This window comes from Polyergus mexicanus, unplaced genomic scaffold (assembly GCF_030449975.1).
Source record: "Polyergus mexicanus isolate NDT 795.1 unplaced genomic scaffold, iyPolMexi1.0 SCAF_17, whole genome shotgun sequence".
Classification (NCBI taxonomy): domain Eukaryota; kingdom Metazoa; phylum Arthropoda; class Insecta; order Hymenoptera; family Formicidae; genus Polyergus; species Polyergus mexicanus.
The window spans coordinates 2533028-2556294 of NW_027223337.1; the positions used below are offsets into that span (position 1 = coordinate 2533028).

A 23267-nucleotide genomic window follows, 5' to 3' on the forward strand; every position below is an offset into this window, starting at 1 on the left:
TCTTACGTGGAATTACATCTGCGATAACCGAGGCAATCAAATCGTATTATCTATTGACACATAGGAATCGCTAATGCTGAAACGAGCGGACGTTGAACGACTTGTGCAAACGCCCGATCATACACCAATATGGATTAACGATTTAACAATCGAGATTGTTAAAATACACGATACGAGTGTTGTAAAACTTACGTTACGCGATTCTTGCTTGTACATGAAACCGTCAACTATATTTTTCTTATTCGAACTCGAACACTGTGTTAATCATGAATATTTGAAGCTGTGTGAGAATTTAGAAGCTGTAAATGAGAGTTTCGATCGATTTGTCGTTAATTTGCAAGGTAATATGTTTGGCGCCGAGAAAGATAACGCTGTTAAAATCTTGCGCGATGTTTTGATAAAACATCTATCATAGATTGCGAACTATTAGCTTATGCTGTGGATGAAATTTTGTCTGAAACCTTGAGACGAGGTGATGTATTTTAACATAAATAAATGTGCTAAAAAAAAATGAAAAGAAAAATATGTTTATTTCTTTCGCTTCCCTTCCCTTCCCCACTTATAAGATAGATATGTAATTGTGGCGCGACCGGATGGGAGAAGGATAGCGCGAGGCGTTCGCGAGTAGGAAAAGGAAAGCATTCTATGGGTGTGGGAGAAGGATAGCGCGAGACATGCACGAGTAGGAAAAGGAAAGAAGGAAGCACAGAAATAATCGACATTTTTAAAATCTAGTAATAATAATAATAATAATAATAATAATAATAATAATAATAATATGGGTATTTCGTTAGAAGAATTTTATTATCTAGTCGGTATCTTTTAGTTTTCTACCAAAAAATTCCACTTTCTCTTCCAAAGGGACTCGGGCGCTTTGGCGTTCGTATCACGCGATAGTTTTAATATCTATTGATATGTACATATGTTGATCGATTGAGAATCGGAAAGAAATATAGAAGAGAGTATAGAAAGTGTTAAAAAAGTAATGAATTTCATGTATATATCAAATATATTTTTATGTTTAACATATTCAAATCTTATTTGATTTTTATTATTGTGCTATACATGAAAGCAACATTATATCTTGCGAGACGCTATTTGTTCATAATATAATATAATATAAATATAATAACCCGCTTTTGTAATACACCGCGCCGATTCGGCCGCACGTGCAATCTTGCGAGACACTATTTGTTTGTAATATAATATAAATATAATATAATAATATATGTATACTGTCATATTTTTTAAATAATCAAACATTAATACTGATAAATAATATTTATCAAATAGCATAGAAAAATGTGATAAATATAGATACAAGCATTTATCACAAATCAATAGAAATGCTATATTTATTAAGTAAAGGAAAAGGAGGACTTTGGACGAATGATTGTTCCTTATCGGCTTTCACCCGCGTGATATCATTCCCCCGCGGCACCAAAATCCCCCTCCGCCCGCGTGACGTCATGCCCCCTCGCCCGCAAGGTTTCCCCTCGACCCGCATTCCCCTCGGAGGACCTGCGTTAGAACTCTCCTAGTTCTACTACTAATACATTTATTGCAATTTTACATTTATTAAGCGCATTTTATTGTCTAAATGCGTTTAATAGTTTATTATTCTTTTAATTAAAATATATTTACGTATTTAATTTAAATACTTAAATATTTGAACTAGAAAAATGATCGTATATTATAATAAAAATCGCGCACGTATTACGATAAGAGAATATAAGTGTTTGAATAAGTCAATAGAATTAAAAATTAAGTATTTAAAAAAGCTCAAATAATGGATGAGAATCAATAATAAATAAAAATCTAGATCAATTGAAGCCCGGACGCTGTACTTAGAGCATGAACAATAATTATTATCTATCTTTCTTTAGGAATACATTAACTATGTGTTACAAATAGTTCAAACATTTTGACTCACTTCGAGTCCTTTTAAACGAAACTCGGATAAAAGGATTAAGAATTAAGAAGATGCAAGCGGTAAATCTATTTAAAGCATAGCGACGTAATGATAAATATAATTTGATAATACAGCACAATAAAATTATACATTATAGCTTAACGCGCTTACATTATGTGTACACATCATTCGATGGAACAATAAGAAATAATATCGAACCTATTAATAATTAGACTTATCACGCGAATAATAGGTTCGATATTATTTCTTATTGTTCCATCGAATGATGTGTACACATAATGTAAGCGCGTTAAGCTATAATGTATAATTTTATTGTGCTGTATTATCAAATTATATTTATCATTACGTCGCTATGCTTTAAATAGATTTACCGCTTGCATCTTCTTAATTCTTAATCCTTTTATCCGAGTTTCGTTTAAAAGGACTCGAAGTGAGTCAAAATGTTTGAACTATTTGTAACACATAGTTAATGTATTCCTAAAGAAAGATAGATAATAATTATTGTTCATGCTCTAAGTACAGCGTCCGGGCTTCAATTGATCTAGATTTTTATTTATTATTGATTCTCATCCATTATTTGAGCTTTTTTAAATACTTAATTTTTTAATTCTATTGACTTATTCAAACACTTATATTCTCTTATCGTAATACGTGCGCGATTTTTATTATAATATACGATCATTTTTCTAGTTCAAATATTTAAGTATTTAAATTAAATACGTAAATATATTTTAATTAAAAGAATAATAAACTATTAAACGCATTTAGACAACAAAATGCGCTTAATAAATGTAAAATTGCAATAAATGTATTGTATATTATCTAATACGTGTGCTCACATCACTAATGGAACAATAATTTAACAGTAATTACCGAATGTAAAAAATTTTCTGTCAAGAATAAAGCAAGAATCAAATATTTATAAAATATTATCGTAACCGATTTGGCAAGTAACAATCATGATCAGCTGAATACGCAAGAAGATTGCAAATTATAAACATAATGTCATTATGTGGCGGTGTTATTCAAGGTCATACTAATATTATTATATAATACGCCACTTAGAGCTCTACAACTTTTGTATGAAACATTTTTCGCGAAAATGCGTTGTTTCCTCAAAAAACGGCTGATACGGCGCTCTGTTACACCCTGTATATTATTACTTATTGTTAGATATACTATGTATATGCAAACAATTATTGTTTTTATCTCGTTTACATCTCGTACCTCATTGTTATCAAAGGGTAGTTCACACAATCGTATAGAAATATTTCAAATGTTTGCGAGGAGAAATCATATAAAATAAGTGATACGGTTCCGTTGTGTGTATTGCATTGCATATTATATATTGCTGGTTCGAGTCGCGCAAAATGAGAATTAAAAATAAAAATAAGATAGGATAAAATAATAAAGATTAAGACTTGAATAATAAAGATTAAGTTGCAACATTTCGTGATCGAATCTTATGTCGAGAAGAAGTAAAAACAATTATATAATATTCTGCTTAAAAAAAAGTTATTCTAAAACATCTTTTTTAAAGCATCTATTCTTCTCCTCTCTCTTTTTCTCGGTTATTTTATTATATTTAGTTATACTATATTTATATATAAAGCACGATAAATTATGATTTATAATTAGTAGTAAAGCGCAGCGATATTTGCTAAAAGTGACAAATATTTTGGCAAAGCATTATTGTTTGCTCCAACGTAACAAACAGTAAGTACCGAAATCTTGCATTTTTTCAGTATCATTTAGATAAAATTCGTGGTTTTGCTTTTTATTTTTTTCAAGACACAAAGTAATTCGTGCAAAGTTAAAATGTAATAATTTAATAATGAAACTCATGAAACAAAATACGGGCGGATACTTAATTTTGCAAATTATAATTCTTTGAAACTCGGTTATATACTGTACATATATTTCAATTAAACAGTAATGATGGAGCGCTTATGCTCAAATGTACGTTTAATCAAAAATTTGAAATTCAATATTGCTTTAATATTTTGTGAACACGTATATATATCATATCTTAAAATTATTGTTAAACAAACTGAAAATCATGCAAATTAGAAACTTACGCATTACTTCCTCATTATTTTATTTTATCTCACAAAACTTAAGTTCCTTAAAGTAAGCGGGTTTTTTTTTCAATTTTTACTTCCCTATAGAGGAAACTTTGTGAGCGAAATAAAAAGATATAGAAGATAAAGAAGCAATATGCTATTTTCTAATTTACATACTTTTTAATTTTATATAATTATAAATTATACATTTACATTGTAGATTATAGATTTTCAGAAATATAAAAACTCATTTAAGAAAAACTTAATTAATTTTATTATAAGAAAAGATAACACACAAGAAACATTGATAAACAGTTTAAAAGACAGAGCTGTCAGTAATGCATTTTAATGCCTTGATAGCTGTTTCAATACTAATATTTCGTTGTTGACCAAAACATTTTTGCACGTGCTGGAAATTATCTTCACTTTCAGCGTTTTTGATGATACTCTATTTATGTAAAAAATTTAACCCGATATCTCAGAATTTGCGAAAATTATTTCCGAGTATAATTCGTATACATACATTTTTCAAAAAATTCAAAATTTTATAGAAAATGGACTCTTTCACTGATGCTGACTCTATCACCAAATTCATAACCAACCATCCTTTTATAATAATCTATTCATATAAAAAAATTTGATCAGATATCTCAAAAATTGCGGAAGTTAGAGTTGTACAAACATTCCGTACATACATACATACATACACAGATACATACATTTTCTAGGAATATAATTTTTTGACGTTTTGGAACATTTTGAACACATTGGCATAAAAAATTCGAAAAAATATTTTGTCACAAAAACAAAGCTTCCTCTATGAGGAAGCAAAAAAGAATAATTATACGTTTTAAACCGCAAAACTTTTTCAAGAACTCAATGAAATACGGTAGAAAAATAAAATATAAATAATTTATTGCATGAATATAAATAATTTATCTCGTGAATCTTTCGATTAATGAACACAGATTCCAAATTTGGACGAGTTACATAGAAATAATCGAGAAATGTTTTACCGACGAAATATTCTCAACCATTAATTTTATACTCAATTTTCATCGATGATATATATTTATATACATATTATATTCCATCTTCTTTAATAAAGTATCTTTATATAATTTTCTGAATTAATAAAGATAATAATGATATAAACATCGCGTCAATAAAATATTTGTCAATGTGTGAGTGTAAAATTCAATCTTACAAAGTATTTATAATAATTTATGCATTACATATTTGGTAACTTGGGCTGTTTAATATATTTACAGGCTACAAAAATGGACTTAATCTTTTTGATATTGTGCGCCTTGTTCGTAGTTTTAATAATTCCCGCAATTATATCGATAGTACATCATCAATACGTTCTTCGACAAAAGCTCAAAAATATTTCTCAGATCGGTAGATTTCCTTTTAGCATGGCATTTAAATTAATGAAGCAAACGGACTATGGTAAAAATCTTATACATAAGATATTGTTATTATATGCTTTTACAAATATTGTTTATATATTTTTAGTAAAAAGTTTAAAGGAATTAATAAATGAAAAAAAAAATTGTCATTTACTGTAAATCAGTATAATAATTAGTAAATTTTGTCACAAAAACAAAGTAATACTAAATATCTAATTATGTACTTATCGTAGAACGCAAACAATGGCTTGAGCAATATATGTTTCATTCTAAAGAAGGTATTTTTATAATTAGGGTTGGCATGAAACCGTTCATTCATATCTATAAACCCGAATTTTTAGAGGTAAGAATGAAAAGAATCTTACTAATAGTATAACAAAATCTTATAGTAAAGTATCGGTTATATTTTTTGCGATGTAAATGTGTGTGTATAAATAGTAATTTAATATCGTAAGAAAACAAAACTTTTTTTCAATAGTTAAATAGAGTAAACTTTCATAAACATATCATTATCAATTATTAAAATGTTTTTGATCTAATAGAGAAAAAGAATTTTAATCAGTAATACAATTGTTGTTATTGCATATATGAAAAATATGTCCATATTTTGCTATTATAATGAATTATTTAATATTATAACAAAATAAAGAAACAAATTTAATATTAAAAATTAAATATGACAAATTTAACAAATAAAAATTTTATTAAATTAAAAATTTGTTAAATTTAGCGAATTTAACAAGTTTAATGTTACAACAAAACTTCTTTTTTCGGTGAAATAGAACAATTTTTGCTGATTCAATTTAATTATTTAAAAATACAAATTTATTGTTAAAGTAAAATAATTTATAATTATTAATAAGTGCTTTTAGCTGTTCATTGTTTTGGTGATTGTAAAATAAACAATAATTTATTATTTTAGAAAACAATATTATTTGTGTGTGTGTTGTATCGTATCGAATTTGTACGTGCGCAGATAGTGTCGGTACATCTTACTGTTTATTTGAAAAGACTCTCTTGTTTGATGATTATTTGAATATGTTTATTTGAAAAGATAATTCGCTTGATGATCTTTGCATCTTATATAGGAAGAAAAATATGCAGACTTAGCGGATGATATTTCACATCTCGGAAGTAAATTTAGATCTATAATATTGACAATGAAAAAAAGATTTGGTTGAACAATTAATTTTTTGTTAAAAATAATTTTGATAAATTATGACGCGATAATCACGAAATGCGCGAATATCTCGAAAATCATCCGATGGTGAAAACATCTCCGCTCGATCCTCGCGATGCATTTTTCGGCAGCCGCACGGGAAATATCGTGACTCGTTATGAGGTTACGGGTACGGAGAAAATACGATACGTGGACGTGTGCTCTTTGTACCCTCTTTGTTCCCAATCGACCATCCGGATATTTACGTCGGCGAGGAATGTTCCGCAATAATCGGAAGGGCACCGAATTATAATTTCGATACGATTGAAGGGCTCATACGTTGCAGAGTACTCCCACCACGCGACCTATTTCATCCGGTACTCCCATATCGTGTGCAGGGAAAATTGCTTTTTGCTTTATGCCGCAGTTGTTGCGAAACATTTTCGCAGGTGCCCTGTACACATGACGATGCTCGTGAACACGAATTCGAGGGTACGTGGGTGACCTGTGAATTACGCAAGGCTAACGGAAAGGGTTATCTCGTGACAGCTGTAAGCGAGATTTGGCAATATAAAGTTAGCCAATTCGATCATACGACACGTCAAGGCGGATTGTTCACCGAATATATAAATACATTCTTGCAGCTTAAACAAGAAGCCAGTGGATGGCCGTGTGAATGCGGGGAAAACGACGACGATGCTAAAGAACGATATCTGAGGGAGTACGAGAAAACCGAAGATATCGTTCTTGATAAACGTAACGTTACTCGGAATCCCGGTTTACGTTCTGTCGCGAAGCTGTGCTTAAATTCTTTTTGGGGAAAATTCGGTCAGCGATCCAATTTACCAAATACCGAAGTCGTGAGAACGCCTCAGCGTTTTGCGACATTGATGATGAGTGCTGAGCACGAGATAACCGGCATATTACCCGTAAACGACGAAGTACTCTGCGTTGATACCACTGCTTGACAAGACGCTGTCATTCCCTCACCGATAACGAATGTTGTAATAGTTGCATATACGACGGCGCAGACGCGTTTAAAATTATATTCTTATTTAGAGCGATTAGATCGTCGCGTTTTGTATTATGATACGGATTCATGTATTTACGTGAGTAGCGGTGACCCGAACGTATGAACCACGTACGGGAAATTTTCTAGGCGATATGACGGACGAACTTGAAAGTTACGGCCGCGGTAGCTATATCGAGACGTTCGTATCTGGTGCCCTAAATTTTATACGTACATTGTTCGTGCACCGGACGGACGAACACACGAATGCTGCAAAGTGAAGGGCATAACCTTAAATTTTGAAAACTCTCAACTAATCAATTTTCTTAGTATTAGAAATTTGATGTTAGCTAAAGAAAGGGTAGGGGAAAATGAAGAAAATGAGGAAGAATCGGCTGGAACTTCGATAAACTTACGGTTTAGAGCAATTTGGCGTACTGTGTTTCATGAGCTGGTAACACGCTATGAAACTGAAGTATGTGCTCCTGTATTGATGAAACGTAAATTTATCAATAGTCATTGTTCGTTACCATACGGCTATGTAGCAGAACGGTAATTTTTCTTCTGTGTTTTCTCAACTCTCGTTTTTAAAGTTGCAATATAACGAATTCGCGTATTTTCCCTCGTGCTAAGAGATAATCTTTTTTGCTACGCAATATAGTTATATTTAATTGTAAATAAGAATTTTTATTGTACAAATATTTTTATGTAAAATAATTTTTTATTGTACAAAGCATAATATTCTTATGTAAGAAATATAAATAAATATAAATAAAACTGTTTTTAAAATAATGCTACGTAAAAACATTTTCTCTTTTCCTATCCTTTCTTCCCCCGACGTCTCCGTGACGTCATAGTCTCCGTCCTAAGTCTCAGCGTCAAACAGCCTCAGGTACCCGTATATATTCCAAGACCCTTTCTAACGTCTCCAGCGATGTTGTTACCGTATGTCTATCTGTGCAGCGGGGCGCACCCCCCTCGGACAATTGTACCCGTACATGCACGCACGTGTTCGTTACCACGTCATAGCATCTAGTTTATTCTAGCGGTACCTTATCCAACTTTCTCTTTTCAACAGGAAGGGTGGAAGAGGGTGGGCGACATATAGCGTACATCTCCCCTGGCTTTCCTCTAAGGGGGGCGATAGGACGATGTTGTATACCGCACGATATCTTTCGGTTTTCCGTAAGGGGAGGGGAAGCTGGATGCCTTATGCTTATGTCTAGACGCGTCTCCAGTCTCGACAGTCGCCGTTTTGTCGGTTGTTGTCACGTCTGCTTTCCGGCAGACATCTTGCCCGCTTTCTCCCTCGCACTATTTTTTGGCTCGTTTTTCCAACCCACTTTTTTAAATCGACGGAACCGTCGGAACCTATCGGAGGACTGGGCACTATGGGGAGAACCAATCGGACCGCCAGGACCCCTATCTTAGCGCTGGACTACTCTCCATAAATACTACGTTTAACTTCTATTCTAATAAGTTTTCAGCTAGCTTAGCATACTAGGACCCTGTTTGGAGAGGCGGAGGACCCAGGTTCGAGCCCGAGCATGTTCACGCGACCGATAAAATAAAAAATAAAAAAAATAAAAAAATAAAAAATAAAAAAAATAAAGAACTACTCTCCATAAATACTACGTTTAACTTCTATTCTAATAAGTTTTCGGATAGCTCAGCATACTAGGACCCTGTTTGGAGAGGTGGAGGACCCAGGTTCGAACCCGAGCATGTTCACGCGACCGAAAAAAAAAAAATAAAAAATAAAAAAATAAAAAAAATAAAAAATTTAAATGGAAATTTGACACGTAGACGTCCACGAGGCCCCTCCACTTTTTTCCCACAGACACCCTTAGGGGGGAGGACCCCAGACAGGCACAGCAGGGGTCAGCGCCAGTGGCCGAGGAGTGGGGGTTTGTTTTGACGCCCCATAGTGCCCACTAACTACTGGTATGAAATATTTACAACCAGTTCACGAAAAGATCGCTTCTGCGATCAAATATTTCGGCAATATTTAGAGCGCACATGCAAACCGCATCTGGTATGAAATATTTACAACCAGTTCACGAAAAGATCGCTTCTGCGATCAAATATTTCGGCAATATTTAGAGCGCACATGCAAACCGCATCTGGTATGAAATATTTACAACCAGTTCACGAAAAGATCGCTTCTGGGATCAAATATTTCGGCAATATTTAGAGCGCACATGCAAACCGCATCTGGTATGAAATATTTACAACCAGTTCACGAAAAGATCGCTTCTGGGATCAAATATTTCGACAATATTTAGAGCGCACATGCAAACCGCATCTGGTATGAAATATTTACAACCAGTTCACGAAAAGATCGCTTCTGCGATCAAATATTTCGGCAATATTTAGAGCGCACATGCAAACCGCATCTGGTATGAAATATTTACAACCAGTTCACGAAAAGATCGCTTCTGGGATCAAATATTTCGGCAATATTTAGAGCGCACATGCAAACCGCATCTGGTATGAAATATTTACAACCAGTTCACGAAAAGATCGCTTCTGCGATCAAATATTTCGGCAATATTTAGAGCGCACATGCAAACCGCTTCTGGTATGAAATATTTACAACCAGTTCACGAAAAGATCGCTTCTGGGATCAAATATTTCGGCAATATTTAGAGCGCACATGCAAACCGCATCTGGTATGAAATATTTACAACCAGTTCACGAAAAGATCGCTTCTGGGATCAAATATTTCGACAATATTTAGAGCGCACATGCAAACCGCATCTGGTATGAAATATTTACAACCAGTTCACGAAAAGATCGCTTCTGCGATCAAATATTTCGGCAATATTTAGAGCGCACATGCAAACCGCATCTGGTATGAAATATTTACAACCAGTTCACGAAAAGATCGCTTCTGGGATCAAATATTTCGGCAATATTTAGAGCGCACATGCAAACCGCATCTGGTATGAAATATTTACAACCAGTTCACGAAAAGATCGCTTCTGGGATCAAATATTTCGACAATATTTAGAGCGCACATGCAAACCGCATCTGGTATGAAATATTTACAACCAGTTCACGAAAAGATCGCTTCTGCGATCAAATATTTCGGCAATATTTAGAGCGCACATGCAAACCGCATCTGGTATGAAATATTTACAACCAGTTCACGAAAAGATCGCTTCTGGGATCAAATATTTCGGCAATATTTAGAGCGTACATGCAAACCGCATCTGGTATGAAATATTTACAACCAGTTCACGAAAAGATCGCTTCTGGGATCAAATATTTCGGCAATTTTTAGAGCGCACATGCAAACCGCATCTGGTATGAAATATTTACAACCAGTTCACGAAAAGATCGCTTCTGGGATCAAATATTTCGGCAATATTTAGAGCGCACATGCAAACCGCATCTGGTATGAAATATTTACAACCAGTTCACGAAAAGATCGCATATAGATAATATATAACACACATAGTATGCTCGGATCAGAAAGAGACGGACAGAAAAGAATGGGCAAAGAGAAAGAGGATATAGTGTAAGTGAGCAAGTGTCCATACAAGTGCCAAAAGTAAGAAAAAAAAGGAAATAGTTGAATCTTTCTCCGTAGCAATACTTTATGCTCACTAATATTTAGCGACTGATGTGAATTATTAATCGATATATCGTTATACAGCCATTCTCTCGCTTACTCATTCCTATTCTCTCTCTCTCTCTCTCTCTCTCTCTTTCTTTTTTTTGCCCATGTCTGTCTATTTCTTTATAACAAAAATACTATATGAGTACTAAATACTATGTGCATCATATACATATAATGTGTATGTTCATGTATTGTAGTAATTCTAAATTCTATTTAAAGATTAATTTTATGTTTCAATTTTTTTATACAAAGGTCTTTATGTTGTTTTCTATTTAGGAATTGCTTTAAAGATATAATCAAAAAATAAAAAAAAAACTTGAAATATTACATTTTTATATAATATTACATTATCATACTTATATTTTTGTGTAAACTGCACGGAAAAAAAATTCAATTATATCTAGCGACATATTAGTATATACTATACATTAAAACAATTCCTTCTAGAATTATGGTATATAAATATACTAACCTTTTGACCCTTATTCTTTTTAAAGAAAGTCTGCGGGCAAAGCGAGGCAAGCGTTTCTCATTACATTTTCGCCCTATTATATGAACACACTATGACTACACAAACACAACACTCGTTTTTTAAATTCGACGCGTTATAACGCGTTATAACGGTTGAGCACACTTTTGCGGTTATCTCTCGTTACGCGTATGTACACAACACGCGCGACTGAGACTGAGACTGAGTACTGCCGCGCACTGATATTATCGCATGTGCCTAGCTGTGTTCGTGTGAATAGTACAGTCGCCTTATTCCCCGATACGTACATACATACTTAGATACATGCATGCTACAAATATCGCGTAATAATAAAAACAAATGCGCATCTTTATAAACGAATATTCTGTAACCGAATAAAAAGTTATTTTCATATTGATTAAAATTAATTCGATACATAAAAACATTATTTATTAATATTTTACGACGTGTCATTTTAATCACAATAATGTAATTAATGCATTTAAATTATTTTCGGATATATAAAATGCGAAATACAGACATTTGATTTTCTATAGTAACATGACATATATATACAGGGTGTCCGGCGTCAACCGCATCACCGGTCATGTGCAGGTAGAGCAGGTGAAACCGAGAAGAAAAGTCCTGTACCAATTTTTTATATAATACTTAATAAAAGAGTTATTATTGAGTAAAGTCTGGCCAATCAGCGCCGATCTTTAGCCGGGCGCATGTCGGTGAACCGCGCGCTTGATAGTGTACGCCGCTGCACACTTCACAGCGTGCGGCTCACTGACGTGCGCCCGGCTAAAGGTCGGCGCTGATTGGCCAGACTTTACTCAATAATAACTCTTTTATTAAGTGTTATAGAAAAAAAAGGTAAAGGACTTTTCTTCTCGATTTCATCTGCTCTACCTGCACACGACCGGTGATGCGATTGACGCCGGACACCCTGTATATATATATAAATTTTATAATAATTTATATATATTAATCTAACGTGAAAGATTATAGATAAAGGGAGCCTCACGAGCGAGACTTCGGAACTCTTCGATATTTGTCGTCTCGCTTGCTCCTTCATTCTTTCTCGCTATTGCTTTTGTCGACTCTCCAGCATCGCGCGGGGATCTTTCCTTATATAAACATCTTATAAAATAAAAACTGAAACTTTCATATTGTATTTTATTAGTATAAAAATAATTATAATGGATTAATGAGATTTTTGCGATTAAAATAACACCAAATATGACATAAATCGGATAATTTTAAATGAAATAAGTAATCATAATTTTAATAACATAATTGATTAAAAATAATCCGATTTATGTCATGTTTCGTGTCATTTTAATCGCAAGAATCTCATTAATCCATTATAATTATTTTTATACAGATGAAATGGAAAATACAAGTTTCACTTTTTATATAGAAGATGTTTATATTTTGTAGATAAGGAAAGATCCCCAGCGCTGAAGAGTCGACAAAAGCAAGAGCGAGAAAGAATGAAGGAGTAAGTGAGATGATAAACATGAAAGAGTTCCGAAGTCTCGCTCGCGTAACTCTTTTTATCTGTAATCTTTCACGTATATATGTCATCTTACTATAGAAAATAAAACTTTCGTATTTCGCATGTTATATATCTGAAAATAATTGTAATGGATTAATTACATTTTTGCGATTAAAATGACACCAAATACGATATAAATCCGATTATTTTAAATCAAATAAGTAATCATAATTTTAATAACATAACTGATTAAAAATTATCCGATTTATGTCATGTTTAGTATTATTTTAATCGCAAGAATCTCATTAATCTATTAAAATTATTTTGATATCGATAAAATACGAAAAACAGAAATTTTACGAACGATAGTAACCCGAGATATTATAGATAAACAGAGCCTCGCGAACGAGACTTCGGAACTGTTTGATGTTTGTCATCTCGCTTGCTCCTCGTTCTTTATTGTATTCTTTCATTCCCATTATTATAGTCTTTTATTTCTTCGACTTTTATTCTTTCTATATTCTCGTCTTCCTACATAATAATACATTAATTTATTCGTCTTTATTTTATACAACATAAATGAGATATTGTGTATGTCATAAATAGAAAAAGTATTTAATTATGTGCATTTTTGTATGTACATGTGTTGTATTTAACTATAATTAAATAGAAAAAGAAAATAACTTGTGTATCTCATTTATGATGTATCAAGTAAACATAAATAAATAAATTTATTTATTTTCATGTAGGGACACGAGAATAGAAAGAATAAAAATTAAGCAAATAAAAGAATATAATAATGGCAATAAAAGAATACAATATACAATAATGAACGAGCAGAAAGAAAGAGAGAGAGAGAGAGAGAGAGAGAGAGAGAGAGAGAGGCGCGAGAGAATGCGTAAGTGAATATGCGAGGAGCATGAAGCTAAGCGATACGTAGTACATAGCGAGCGAGCGATTAGAAAAAGACAGAGCGTATGATCGAGAGAAAACAGATACTGCAATAAAGTTAGTGCGTACATGTATATTACTCTCACACGCATGAAAGAGACAAAGGTAGTACGATTATGTCTGTCCTTGTCATATAAGATTGCAGCTCCGTCTATCGCGACATCACGCAACTAATCTACTGCTATGTTTTACTCTTGAGCCTCCATCTCGCACACACACATATGCACGAAAATTTTATTTTGCAAAATCTTTTTTATAAAGCTTCTAAACTCACTTCTCTAAGTTCACTTATACTCTTTGATGAAATGCCGAGTGCGGAGTTTACTGATTAGGCATGTGTAGATTACAAATTTGTTATATTAAGTAAATGTTGACGCAGAAGCCGATAACAAAACTGTAATTTTCTCATTTTTTTTAACTTTTCATATGAAATGTTAAACTCCGCACTCCGTTATTATGTGTACCTTAATTGTGGAAAAGGATTTGTTGATATCTATAATCAACAAAAAGATTTTGCAAAATAAAGAATATTCGCGTTCTGTCGGTAATCCGGCATCCTCTTAAGTCCTACTGCTTATGTTTTTCTATATACAGGGTGGCCCCGAACGTTCCAGCCAGACTTTGAAATCTTATAGGAAATTTAATTCTGAATAAAAAATTTCCTATAAACATGGGTCGAAAAATACTTCTTTAAGAAGTTATCGCGCAAAAACCTCTGATGCAAAGGAAGAGCAAAAAGTAAAAAGAAAATGAAACTTAATAAATTTCTTGAAAAAACAATAAAAACAAAAAATAAAAATCTTTTTCTTTTATGAAAATAAAATTAATTTTTTTGAAGTAAAATAGCATGTAATAGTAGAAAATGAATAAAGACGTGAAAAAACTAACTGTTTCAAAATGTCCCCTTCCCCTAGCTCCAATACACTTTCCGCATCAAGTATAATGACCGATCTAGTCGTTTCACGGATTTCCTCCTGATTCTCAACTTTAATCGATCTAACAATAAGTAACAAAAGCACCTTTTGTACGTTTGAAACTGGTTATATCAAAATCTATGGAACAACAATCATTTTGATCTCATTTGAAAAATAATTTAATTTTCTTCAACTTTTATTTCGGTACTTTTTGTTAAAAGACACATATTTTTTATGATATTTAGAAAAATGTGTAAAATAATCACGATTTCAGAGGTTTTTGAACTTCTTAAGAAAGCATTTATCGAACCAATTTTATAGGAAATTTTTTGTTCAGAATTAAATTTCCTATAAGATCTCAAAGTCTGGCTAGAACGTTCGAGGTCACCCTGTATGTGCCATGGTCTTTAGTGTCTGTCACAAATTTTGGTTAGTAAAAAGGACACAAATTTAGTACAGAGTCTGATTTCAATTATATCGATAAACTGTCAGCAGAACTATTATAAAACTTGCTGATAATTTGACAGTAGATTGGCGGTAAAAATCAAGCAGGATTTATAGCTCTTGCTCGGTTTCTATTGCCAATTTGTCATCAGATTGCGCGCACGTATAAATCTTGTTCGGTTTTTGACGTCAATTTGCTATCAAGTTCTGTAAGTTCCGGTGGAAAATCACAAGCTCCTCCCCCCCCCCCCTCCTAATACAGGCATAGTTGATGCTAATTTGCTAACAATTTTTGAGTAAATTTGTTGTCAATCTGCTAGCATATTGCGTATTTTGTTTATTGAGATGTTAATATTTACTTGCAACAAAACGAAGAAATAAAAAAGCTAAAAGATATAGGCAGCAATAAGTTCTACATATCTTCAAAAAAAAAAAAAAAAATCAGTAACTGAATAGATATAAAGCGTAAACAGATAAGAAACTAAGATAGTATGACACAGTAACAACAGTAAGAAGAAGGGGAATTCTAATCTTATGCGAGTCATTAAATCGGGCGTAAACCTTTCATGTTTGCAGTCTAACCAACGATTATTGTAGTGAAACTGTGTTAAAAATGTACGCGATCGAAAGATTTATGCTGAAAAAACAAAACTTGTGTTTTCAATTAAAAAGGCCAAGCTATTACATCAGTATTAAGTTATATCATAACGAAAACGATGTTTATGGATATAAACCGAGTCAACATAGGCATTTTAAAGGTATTCATCCTCTTATTAGAATATCAAGAATAACATGGGATCTGTCTTATTATTAAATATTTATGCTATATATATATATCTATTATCTGCCCAACTCAATCATAATAGAAAATAAACTAAAAATTAAACAAGAATATAAAAATAAGAAAGTCAAATTAAACTAATATTCATACATCCAACGGGTCATAAAATGGAATGTATACAAATTTTCGTGCATAGCTATTATGACATTCGCATTTTTAATTTTTCTTATTTTAGAAATGCATTCGTGGTGAATAAAACATAATGTTTTGTCGTTATATATTTATTTAGCGATATATTCATAAAATACATTTATACTGCGGTGTAATTAAAGATGTATTATTATATAAATACAGATTCGAAAAATCAATAGTAATACAAAAAGATTAATAGTGAGTAATATTTACATATGATAGAAATTTACAACTTTTTATTTGGCTATTTGTTTATATAAAATTCATAATATGATTGCCATTTGAATTTTTTTCAGTATCAAAGGCATATCTAGATAAACGAGCAAAACAGAGCAACTTTTATAGACTAGTCAACGCATATAGGATTCATGGACATAAACAAGCCGATATAAATCCAATTTCAATGAGCAAGTCATTATTATTGCCTGAATTGCAAACAGAAAATTTCAAATTGGATTTAATGGATAAGGTCTGTTTCCGAGGGATCTTATTTACACAACAAAACGAAGGATCAATAGAGGAAGCCATTCGATTTTTAAACGCCACTTATTGTGGTAGTGTTGGAACTGAATTTAGCTATCTTGAGGTAATTTTCAAATTCTAAAATTTTGCTGTCATGTGCAAAAATTTTGAAATATTGTTTTTTAAAAATTATGATGAAGTAAAATGTACTTAAAATCGATTAAAAAAATAATTGTTATCTGCTGTAATATATAGGATGTCCGGTAATAGATTGATCATCTTTCATATGCAACTGAATATCTCTTAAAATAAAAGAGATTGAGAAGAAAAAATGTTTCAGACAAAAGTTGCACGATTTCGAGGGGGCCACATGATAAAAATATGGACTTGACCTTGAGTGACCTTTCCGGAGTGAGGTCAATGTTTTCTTAAATGATCGATGTTTTCTTAAATGGAATCCCCCCCATTTTTTAATTACATATTCTTGTGGCTTATCTCGAGAGCTTTTCAAAACACATAACAAAGTATTTTTTCATTAAGTACTTTTTGAGTTATTTTATATCTTAATCTGAGATATTTTGATATAAAAAATAAAATAACTCATAAAATATTTAGTTTTCAATAATCTTACCGTAATATTTTTATGTACAGAATAATGAGACAAATCAATTAGTATAAAAAAATCATTGTTTTTAAGAAAAAGTATATAATTATTTATAATATATTTTTTACTTTAAGAGATATTCAGCTGCATCATTTAAAATGATACACCCTGTATATACAGGGTGTAACAGAGCGCCCGTATAAGCAATTTTTTGAGGAAACAACACATTTTCGCGAAAAATATTTCATGTAAAAGTTGTAGAGCTCTAAGTGCCGCATTATATAATAATATTAATATGACCTTGAATAGTACCGTCAAGGTCATATAAAAATTATTTTGAATTTTTTAAATGAAACCTCTTATTTTTCATTACATATTCTTGTAGCTTACCTTGAGAGCTTTCCAAAACGCTATAATAAAGTAATTTTTCATTAAGTACTTTTTGAGTTATTTTATATTTTAATCTGGCATATTTTGATATAAAAAATATAATATTCGTAAAATATTCAATTTTCGATAATCTTACCGTAATACTTTTATGTACAGAATAATGAGACAAATCAATTAGTGCCAAAAAAACAAATAATTATTTTAAAAAATACATTGTAAATAATTTTCTCAAAAACAATTTTTTTTTATACTAATTGGTTTGTCTCGTTATTCTGTACATAAAAGTATTACGGTAAGATTATCGAAAACTGAATATTTTACGAAATATTTTATTTTTTATATCAAAATATGTCAGATTAAAATATAAAATAACTCAAAAAGTACTTAAAGAAAAAATACTTTATTATAGTGTTTTGGAAAGCTCTCGAGATAAGCTACAAGAATATGTAATGAAAAATAGGGGATTCCATTTAAAAAATTTAAAGTGATTGTTATGACCTTGACAGTGCTATTCAAGATCATACTAATATTATTATATAATGCGCCACTTACTACTCTACAACTTTTGCATGAAGCATTTTTCACGAAAATGGGTTATTTCTTTAAAAAACTGCTTAAAAACGGGCGCTCTGTTACACCCTGTATATTAGAGATGCAACAAATAGTAAATTCGACCAAATACCGAATACCGAATATTAGGTAAGGTCATGTGTCAAATAACTGAATAATCGGCAAATATTAGGCACGGTTTAAACTCCAACGACTCAACAATCCTAACACTTATTTAAGTTTCTGAGAATGTTATGATGAAGTGGCAGCAAAATAAGAAAGTTTTGATTATACTGGTACTACAAGCTTAATTTCAACAGAATTCGATGCGTATTTGAAAATTGGATGTATATTATGACAATTCCTACACATGATAGGCAACAAATACAAATATATTTTCTCATTATTTAGCAAAGTTTGCTACGATTTATCTCTCTGTCCCCGGGAGCAGTGTTTATTAAAAACGATTTTTCTCAAAAGCAGGTAATATGTATGAAGAAAAAAAAATAGACTGCTTCCTTCCAATGCAGAAAAACTTTCTTTTTTCATCACGATTTGCCGCTCCTTAATTTTAATTACAATGATTTAATTTTAAAACTATTAGTGTATACTAAATAAATACATTATATAACAATAATGTACACCTCACTTTGAATCATAATGTTACTTAATATCTTTTTTATTATAACAAAAATTATTATGCATTACATATAAATACTCAAATTAATAATAAATAAAAATCAATAAAAATCTGCGATGTCCCTATGACTGTCATTAAAAAAAATGTCCATATGACTGACATTCGATAAGTGCCAGTCTGTTTGACTGTGACTAGATTACTGCCAGTCTCGCTGCGCCCGAAAAGAGATTAAAGTAGTCTGTAGATGAATGCTAGTTATGCGTATTTGTGACGTTGCTCATTGTTAATTGCCCCAAATACTGACGGCAATCCGACGGACAAACCAGAAAATATGTCTCTGTTGCTGTCAGTGTTAATTATAATAATTTAACATAAAATATCACTTATTTCATACATTATTTCATTTAAATGATTCTTGTATAGCTCAATAATTCATTTTACATAATTAATGTAGGTTATATAATAAAATTATTGCTCTTTCTTTAGTACGACTTTTGCATCACCTTTTATTTACATAGTCGTAATTTTGATACTCAAACTTAATGTTCAGTTTTTCATTTTAATTTTTAAATACTAAGTAAAAACAAATACGTGTCATTTTTTTGTTTTTATATAAATTAAAGTATTCATTTAATAATCCAATTTTTTTTTAACATGTTTGTTTATAAATTTATTTTTTATCAAATAAAATATATAAAACGGCAGTTATAAGGACATTGGCAGTAATTGGGACATCTATCCTATTTCTTTTTTCTTTATACATATTACCTGCTTCTGAGAAAAGTCAAGAAAAGTCGTTCTGAATAACAATAATAAGTAACATAAGAAAGGCCTGTAGCGAGCGTGGTATAATTATATAATTTTTATTAATAATGATATTTATTAATGATTTTTATTAATAATGATAATAAAAACAAACAATACGAGACGTTTCGGCACTTACTGAATAGTCTGTTATATTCAATTGCCAACTTTTACATAACATATTGATTAACAGCTTACCACGTGCTCGCAGCCATATAAAAAACAGTTTTCAACTGTCCATTATCATTTCAAATAAAAAATTAAATGATTCGTTTGTACTGACGGTTGTCCTTGGACGTAATATTATTATTCACAAATATTCCCATAGATTTGGCACTCCATGACATTCACAACAGATGGTCTTATATTAAAGAATCGACGAACTTACCGAAACATGCGTTTTTAAATCTTATTAGATTTGTCCTGATCAACTTATTTTATTTTTGATGACACTATTTACAGGCAAATTTGGTACCTCCATGGGTTCATCGTTATCCCCAATTATAGCCGACATTGTACTTCAAGATATAGAAAACAAAGCTTTATACTTTATATAAACTAGGTATAACACTCCCTTCTTATCGCAGATATGTAGACAATATTATATTAGTAGCGCCGATGAATTTGGTTCACAACATTATTACGATTTTTAATTCATACCATGAAAGAATACAGGGTAATTATTTACATTAACGGACACCTCGCCGATGACCTTGACCTTGACATATGTTGTCAAGGACATAATCCTGAGTAACTTTTCGTTATAACTTAATCGGCGGTCATTGTTTATTAAAAAGTTATTAACAAATAAAGTTTGAGAAATAAAACGTAATTACTACATGAGTTTGTAATTTCCACGCAAGAAGCGAGATTCATCCGCATCAAGACGTTGTATAACTCAAATCAAATTTCCAGAAACAGGTTTGGGTTAGGTTATATTTTCCGGAAGTGGAGCCCTCCCGTAGGGGAGGAGGGGCAAAGCCCACTGCGTTCACGCATACACTGTCCCATTCACACAACAATCGTGAGGTAACCTAACCCAAACCTATTTCTGATATAAAACTAAAATTTGATTCAAGTTACGTTATATAACACAAACCAAATTTTTGTTTCGAATCTAACTTCAATTTTAAATATCTCAAAAAGAGAGCGCCGATTAAGTTATAAAAAAAAGTTACTCAGGATCATGTCCTTGACAACATATGTCAAAGTCAAGGTCATCGGCGAAGTGTCCATTAATGTAAATAATTACTTCACAGACTTCTATATATTACTAGATTGCTAACTTCTTATGTATAAGGCGTCTCCATTTCTTATGTACGAAATAGGACAAGGTAACCTTTTTGAGCATGCTTTTTGATAATGCATGCGCTATATACACATATTCGTACATACATACACACATACACAACACATACACACATTTAATATACATACATATATGATCAAGCGGTATCCTGGTATCTCATCCGAAAAACAAAAATCAATTAAAGAAAAATAAATAAATATAAATTTGATATATTCATAGAAAATCTGAATTATTCAACAATAATTAATTTAATACTAAATATATTATAGAATGTTTTACCACAAAAAAATCTTAAAGATAAAAAAAAATACGCTAAGTATTGGGTGATTGCATAAGTTCGTGTCCGATTTAAATATAAACTTCAATAGATTATATTTTAGAGATAACACTTTTATTAATCAATTATATAGTCTCCATTCTTTTCTACAATGATTTTCCAACGATCTATAAGCTTGTCGATCCCATTTTTGAAGAAAGAACTTGGTTTTTCTTGAAAAAAGTTTGTAAGGTGGTTTTCGACAGCTTCCTCGGAATTGAGATTCTTGCCATTTAAACTATTCTGCAAAGACCGGAACAGATAAAAATCTGAAGGCGCAATATCTAGAGAATATGGCGGGTGCTGCAGAATTTCCCATTGCAACTCCTGCAGTTTTCGCAGCGTCTGTTGAGCGACGTGTGGCCTAGCATTGTCGTGGTGGAAGTTGACGCCTTTTCGATTGGCCAAAATCGGACGTTTTTCTCGAATAGCTGCAGCGAGTCTAGTTAGTTGCTTACAGTACTTGTCCGCTGTAATTGTTTCGCCGCGTCGGAGCAGCTCAAAGTAAATAATTCCCTTGCGATCCTACCAAACACACAGCAACACCTTCATCGGATGCAAGCCAGCCTTTGCTACGGGTTCTGCTCCTTCAGCTGCTGTTTTCCATGTCCTCTTTCGCTGTACGTTTTTGTAGAGAATCCACTTTTCATCGCATGTTACCATTCGATCTAAAAAAGGCTCTTTTTTGTTACGCTCGAGAAGAGAAAGAGCCACAGTCATGCGGTTTAGCTTATTCCTTTCAGTCAGGAGATGCAGCACCCACGTATCAAGCTTGGAAATGTATCCAAGCTTTTTTAAATGACGAAAAGCGGTTGAATTATCGATGTTCAGCCTCTCAGCAATATCCTTAGTTGTAATCCTTGAGTTTCTTTCCACTAAGGCATGCACAATGTCATCATCAAAGCCAGAAGGCCGTCCAGAGCGGGATTGATCCTCCATGTTGAAATCACCATTTCGAAATCTGCCACTTTTTGACTGTTCGGAGAGCAGGAGCGCGGTCCAAATAAACGCTTTGAATATTTTTTTGTGCAATCCCAACACTCACGCCTTTCCGAAATTCATATAGCATTACATGCCGCAAATGCACCTTTTCGTTCTCCATTTTTAATGATATCTTTTATGCACAAATGGACTTATCTGAACAATATCTGACGCTAAATTGACATAAGACAACGTCATCTATTCGGTGTAAGCAACAATTACCACACGAAAACAATAGAACTCCGCCATGCAGTAACTTAATGCCATCTATGAAAATCGGGCACGAACTTATGCAATCATCCAATATATAAAAAAATCACAAATTGTATGTAAAAGTTTAATATTTACTCTTAAAAAATAACTTTAAAAAAAATTCTTCTTTTATAAAAAATAAAAAACTAAAAAATGATTTTTCTCTAAAAAATAACTTTAAAAGATAAAAACCTTTAAAAAATCAAAAATCAAAACTAAATATGAAATCAAGTTAACTAGCCAAGTACATAGAAGTAGTTCAATTTGTAATTTAAAATAATATTTGTTTGATAAAATCAGTCTTGCATTTATAGAAATATTATAGATTTTTTCAAGAAAATTAAAATGTACTTTATTTTTATAGAATTATCCCAGATAGCCAAGAATGTTAAAATCACGTTTTGCCAAAGCTTTGCGACAAGATATGCTTTAATTTTGACAACAATTGTCTAGCAAACATTTGTCTTGTTTTGGTTTGTCAAAAAGTTTGAAGCAAATTGACGG

The 23267-nt window shown here is 31.9% G+C and overlaps 1 protein-coding gene across 7 annotated transcripts in view; it reads left to right on the plus strand.

Moving 5' to 3' along the window:
- The first annotated feature begins 15432 nt into the window (after positions 1–15432).
- Positions 15433–23267, plus strand: part of LOC138940761 (2-oxoadipate dehydrogenase complex component E1) — a 216627-nt gene continuing 208792 nt past the window's right edge. For 2 of the 7 annotated variants that reach the window (XM_070309952.1, XM_070309951.1), the window contains exons 1-2: positions 15435–16241; positions 16753–17042. In XM_070309952.1, the coding sequence (XP_070166053.1) occupies positions 16097–16241; positions 16753–17042 (435 nt within the window). In that variant the 5' untranslated portion in view covers positions 15435–16096. Of the gene's footprint in view, positions 16242–16567; positions 16655–16752; positions 17043–23267 lie in introns of those variants that run through there. The other 5 variants (XM_070309949.1, XM_070309950.1, XR_011448047.1 and 2 more) reach the window with 4 other exon arrangements.